The 6,543-nt window shown below is 44.5% G+C and overlaps 1 protein-coding gene across 1 annotated transcript in view; it reads left to right on the forward strand.

Annotated features, from left to right (window-relative positions):
* The first annotated feature begins 627 nt into the window (after positions 1 to 627).
* The window catches only part of LOC119174308 (uncharacterized), a 41,523-nt gene continuing 35,607 nt past the window's right edge, over positions 628 to 6,543 (forward strand). Inside the window, exons 1-2 of the mRNA XM_075895793.1 lie at positions 628 to 766; positions 3,167 to 3,257. Coding sequence (XP_075751908.1) covers positions 3,176 to 3,257 — 82 coding nt within the window. The 5' untranslated portion in view covers positions 628 to 766; positions 3,167 to 3,175. The remainder of the gene's footprint in view (positions 767 to 3,166; positions 3,258 to 6,543) is intronic.

Below are 6,543 nucleotides of genomic sequence, written 5' to 3' on the forward strand. Positions count from 1 at the left end.
TATAAAACTCACGGAGACCTCTTTGGCAGTCGCGTTGGCAATTCGAATGCGCAAACAATACGGCGTGGGTATTTATTAACTGCACGGGGTGCTTAGGTGGTGATATTTAGTTTTGATTTTGTTTGATTGTAGGCTCCTCAGAGGTGCTAAGATCACGTCCACAATGTACCTCACAGCTGTTAACTTCGTTTTGATACTTGTAAAACTTTCTTGCCCTCTCTGTTCACCCTTCTTTTTTGTTTAAGTACGTTCTTACTTGAGATTGTAGTTCGACGACTTCCACTGGCTAAAATGGCGGCAACAGCGAGATATTCGTAGACATTTATCTCGAGTTGCTCCGGCTGCAAAGTGCGCGTGTTGAGAAACAAGAGGAGAAATTTCCTGGAAGACATCTCGCCAGAAGGGACTAGCTTGATACCACGAAAGCCCGTTCCGCATCGGAATCCTCATGCCCTGCAACCGTATACCATGATTCTCGAGCTCCGCTTTTTTGGACGAGGATAAGATTATCTCGTTCTGCCACAGAAAAAGAGCTCACTAGACGAAAACAAAGAAGAAGAGCAGCCCGACTCGCGCGACTTCTTGCAGAGGGTGACCAGCGAGAGCGTCTTTTTTCTGCTGTTTTTGCTACAAGTGACACGATTAGAACAGTGAAAAGTCTGAGAACCCCTCCGTGTTCGTTGTTGCCACGTCGTCCTCGCAGTCTGCAAGTCGCTGCGTTCAAATCGTCATCGTCCTTAATCGTCTCGGCCTTCAACATTAACAGGCAAGTGTTCCCAAACAGAACTCATTACTAGGCTGGTTAGTACATTGCTTTGAATAAACTAGAAGCCTAATCGTTGCCAGAGGAAAGTAGACTGATCAGCAAAAGGGTGTCACTTCAGACTTCCAAGTCTATCGACAATCGCTTGATAAAGTTTTGGTGGGCAAGCCTTATTTGGATCAGTCAAACCTTCTGAAGAACATGTGAAGCAGATATGCCTGTTTGTAAATTAGAAGTGAAGCCCCTTCTGTTACTATAGTTATAGCGCAAGAACAGAACGATGACAAAGGCACAAAAAGGAGACGAGCGCCATTTGTCGTCGTTCTATTCACGTGCTATAACTATCGTCATGTCATACCAGCTAGCCCAAACTGCCACACCCCTTCTATTACTTTTGACTTTCTTTCGTCTGGTGTTGGTTAGGCGTCTAGCTTATTAAGAGCGTTCCCATGTTGAAGGTATAGTCTATAGTTGTTTTATTTTTTAGCGGTAGCTCTGTCTTGTTGAGTTTTATTTTTGCTTTATCTTTTACACGTAGTGCCTAATGCAGCATAACTCGTCAGTTCATAACGATCAACACTTGAACTGAAGATTTCTGGTTAATTTTGACAACTCAATGTCGCTCAACACGTACCTAAACTTAAACGAGAGTTTTTCGAGTTCACCTTTATCAAAATATGACCCACCCTTCACAGTAGCTCAGTAGATGCAAAGCTGAAGGATGCGGGTTCGATTTCCGGTCACGCCGTATTTTTTCGTCGTCATCATCAGGCTAACTATGCTGCTTGTCCAGGACAAAAGCCTCTTTTATATGTTCCGTCAATCAACGTGATACTGCGCTTGCTTTACTTTGATGGGGTGCTCATGTGCGTTATCTTGTACTATTGATGTGCTGGAGAGAGTTTTCATTTGTAAATTCTTCAGCGAAGGAACTGCTAATTAAATAGGTGGAAACACATAAAATTTGCACCAAGAAGTCAAGTTTTCTTTTTTGTAGACAAATTCTCTCCATGCGCACATGTGAAAGCAAACGGGATGTTTTTATATTACGTGAGGCACAATTCTCTTTGGACATGACGCTGATAAGCGCACAGCGTTCACGCATTGAGCGCACATTTTTTTAATTGTGTTCATGGCCTCCAGCACATCAAGCACAATATATAACGACGCTTCGCTTGACTAAAACAAAAGATATTATAAACGTCTGCTGTCACATCAGGCCAGAAATTGCGCAGTCTCGCACGTCGCTCACTTTAACTGGCGTTCATTTTCTGAACATCTTTACCGAGACGACTCAGTGGGTAAATGCATCTAATAAGAGAAACCGTAACATTCTTCATCTGATATCCACAAGCAAAACGGCTTCGTCCGCAGTTTCTATCTCAAAGCTTGGTGTTTCTTTCTATGTAAACTGAATATAATAAGCGATCAATTCAAATGAACGCCGCTGTAACGATGGCATCGCATAGAACAATAAGAGCACTTCGTTTTAGACAGCCGTTGTTACCACTAATGATTCTATTGTTTCAATGGAGCGCCATGTGTCGAGTTGGTTCTCTGTAGACTCCTCCATGTAATGATCATTAAGAGACAAACACCGAGCTGCATTATGTCGCAAGTGGTGATCAAGGTCTTTTATTCTATATAGCGACTCATGCACCACTGAACACAAACAAATACGCGGACTATAGCAATGTAGCTCAAGACCCCTACATGCTAATATCTAAACGAGCAGCGACACGCGAAGCCTTCCGCGAAATTCAGTAGGTGAGAGGCACGCTGCATAGGTGACAAAACCAGGGACGTACATACTCAAAGCGAGAGCTGACAGATCTCGTTTGCATGAGCTGCATCGTTAAATAATGGCCAGACGCAAAAAAAAAAAACGTGAGCAAGTGACCGGCCGTGTCACCGACAACCCCGCAAAAAAAAAAAGGAGCACGTTCTAGAGCTTTTGTGCATAATAGGCCATGCAAAACTCTTCTTACTCAAGCGTCCGCTAATGTCCTTTTAAGTTTTTGGCCATGTAACATGCAGCTTTGACTGTGCACATGTCGCGAAACTCCGCGACGCGTCACTCCAGCTGACAGTCAAGGCATCAAGGCTACTTAGTCCTTTGTCATGCAAGTCCAGCCGTATGCAGTCATAGCATGGCAAACTGCCTTGCTTTCAAACAAAGAGAAAAAGTAATTGTCAACGGGATGCGAAACACGGTACATAAACCACGCAAAGCCAGTCACGCGATTTCCCCATTGTACATGTGGTCGCTTCGTCCCATCCTCAGCTCGGCTTGTTTTGTCACAATCTAAGGAGTAGATATTAGGTTTGGGCAAGGAACGCTATAGTAAGCGCTACAAGTGTTGTTGCTATCGACGAGTGTGTGTTGTTTTGTCATTTGTGCAGAAGGGCGATATGAAGACCGCCTTGGTGTCGGTGCTCGCCGCCTGCCTCGTGGCTGTGGCGATGAGTGTGGGAGGCCGCATTTCTCCGAGCCGTAAGCGACCTCCTCTATCATATTGCGAGCGTTATCCGCACAGTACCCATGAAGACACTTTCCACCGCTTGCGCAAGTCTTACTAAATGTGGCCGCTATTGGTGGACGGCAAAGAAACGCTAAACAGGGCGGGTGTATCGGCTCTCTATCGACAGCGTTAAGTCGTCACTTCGTGAGGTGAAACTATTTGTATGCTGTTGCAGGTGCACACGGATGTCGTACGCAACACAAATCCGATTATGAAAATATTGCTTGAATGCAAAATTGAAGAAGAAGTTAAGGTATGTGTCATATTCGCAGGTGGGCGAGTATATATAGTTATTAACCTCTACGGTAGCTCCGAGCGTAGGGTGCCGTATTTCTTAGCTCAAAAGCGCGGCTTCCATTCCTAGTCAGATGAAGGACTGGGGGTCAAATGAAACAACACGCGCATAAGTAGTTTTAAGTGGACGTGAAGTAACATTCCTGTCATCAAAATTTATCTGTACATAATCAGATGGTGCTTTCGGCACCTAAAACCCCCATAGTTATTGTTATAGTCCTAAGCATAAAACAAGACTGCAGAAACGTATGCATCGAAGATAAAAAATTTTCTAACAAAAGCAACTCGTGCAGTACCCATTCCAGATGGCTGTTCGGGTGTTGACGCTGAGTATGAGAGGCTTCGGGCAATACGACGCCGATTTGAAAGAAGATATCGCAGGTCGGGCAATTTAGAAGATTTCAAGGTTGCACAGAAAGTACATTCTACAACGCATAACCAACTGCAGAAGCTTTCAACGAAAAGGTGGCAAGATTTATGTGCCTCACTTTCTCCATTTACCTCGGCGTCTCAACTGTGCAACATTGTACGCGCCCTCCGACAGCCAGTAGTCCACTCGAGACCACTACAAGCTCTAGCGCTGTCTCGAGGAGTTAGTGAACGTGTGATTGCCGAAGAATTTTGCGATCCTATACTGAGAAATGGAGAGACCGCCCAAACTAGCGAATATAAATCCTCAGCAGAATCAGCTTCGGTGGTTGTAACAAAGTTCTCTGCGATCAGTTCATCAGATCTGGATGACAGCTTCACACTGGAGGAGCTTTATTATGGGCTGTCTTCAGTAAAACGAACAAGTTCACCAGGAACAGATGGAGTTACATACGCTGCTCTTGCTAATTTGTGCGAAAAAGGAAAATTACACCTGCTGGACATCTATAATAAAAGTTGGCAAGAAGAAAAAGTTCCGGAAAGTTGGAAGATATCAAAAGTAGTACCGTTGCTAAAGCCAGGGAAGAGCCCTATGCAGTTGGACTCGTTTAGGCCGATTAGTTTGACAAGTTGTTTTTCAAAAGTGATGGAAAAAATGATCAATGAACAAATTTTATGGTGGCAAGACATGAAAAAACTACTACCACAAAGCATAGCCGGCTTCAGAAGAGGTAGATGCACAATGGACTGCATTCTGGATTTGGTCACAGATGTGGAAAACCAACGAACGCAAGGAAACATCACTGTCGCTGTATTCCTTGATGTCCACCGAGCATACGACACAGTGAGTCACGTTCACGTTCTGGAAAACCTGGCGCTACAGGGATTCAAGGGCAAGATACTGCGTTGGATCGCTGACTTCCTGAAGTACCGGAAAATTTTTATAGTTACGCAGGAGGGCCCAACGTCAGAACATGTCGTCAACCAAGGAGTGCCACAAAGCAGTGTGCTAAGCCCTACTCCCTTTACTGCAGTCATAACGCAGCTCCCGTATAATCTTCCACCTAACATCAGATGTTGAGTATATGCTGATGATATAAGTATATGGACGTCTGGTTCATCGTTTTTGGATGTACAACAAACCCTACAAGAAGGATTGGATTATGTAGACCGTTTTCTAAAGAAAAAGAGGTATGGCACTGAGTCTGGCTAAAACAGCCATACTTCCGTTTACATTAAAAAGACCTGGAAATTTACAGATTATTCTGCAAAATCAGTTTATTCAAATGGTTAAAACTCATAAATTCTTGGGAGTAATTTTAGACCGGAGACTAGCATGGTCGCGTCATGTCCAGTCCCTGGAACAAAAAGTGAATCAGGCCATTCGACTCCTGCGGCATCTCTGCGGGGCCAAATAGGGTGGTACTACAGAGTCGTTATTAGCCCTACATGTTGCCTGGATACGCCCCATCGTAACTTACTCACTGCCTCTGCTGCACGAACTCCCAGCCTCCACCGAAAGGAGACTTCACTTGTTATTGGCAAGGAGCTTGAGGGTATGTCTGGGTTTACCACGATCAACTTCCAGTACTTTAGTGTATGTGGAGGCTCGAGAGCTACCTTTGGCAGTACTCCGAACTAAAGAAACATCTCAAAATTTATTTAGAATTTTCACGCAACATGAAAGTCATTTTTTATCTGGTGTACTAACACAAAGGACGGCAACGAGACTACAGGATACTATATCATCATTTCAAGCAGTAGTACCGGAATTTAAACAATGGAAACCTTCAAAACCACCTTGGACGCTGCCACTTCTCAACGTTATCCGTGAAATAGACGGCATAGAGAAGAAAGCAGACATGCCACCACTAGTAGCGGCACAGTTGGTACTTCATCAGCTTCATGTAATGCGTAATGAAAAAAACGAAGATATATACAGACGGATCATGCACAGAAGAAGCGTCAGCCTGTGTGGTCTTTATACCCAAATATCAGAAAAAGAAGATGTACAAATTATCGCACGAACCTTCATCGACGACAGCAGAATTGGTGGCTATCTTTGAAGCAGTTAAGCTAATCTGCGAGAATCCTGAGCCACGAAAATGGGTGATATGCACTGATAACAAACCTGCTCTTCAGCTAATCAGAAATGTGAGATCACCTTACAAAAATGGTGAAATAGCACAATGTATCGCATAAATTGATTGATTGATTTGTGGAGTTTAACGTCCCAAAACCAGCATATGATTATGAGAGACGCCGTAGTGGAGGGCTCCGGAAATTTCGACCACCTGGGGTTCTTTAACGTGCGCCCAAATCTGAGCACACGGGCCTACAGCATTTCCGCCTCCATCGGAAATGCAGCCGCTGCAGCTGGGAATCGAACCCGCGACCTGCGGATCAGCAGCCGAGTACCTTAGCCACGAGACCTCCGCGGCGGGGCAGATATCGCAGAAACTGTGGAATATGCCTCATTGCAGGGTCACAACATCGTATTCCAATAGATACCCCGCCACGTTGGAATAAAGAAAAAAGGAAGATGCTGATAGTCTCGCGAAGAAAGCATTGAAGGAAGGACGGGATTGCGCAATC

The sequence above is a fragment of the Rhipicephalus microplus genome, chromosome 5, assembly GCF_043290135.1.
Source record: "Rhipicephalus microplus isolate Deutch F79 chromosome 5, USDA_Rmic, whole genome shotgun sequence".
Lineage (NCBI taxonomy): Eukaryota > Metazoa > Arthropoda > Arachnida > Ixodida > Ixodidae > Rhipicephalus > Rhipicephalus microplus.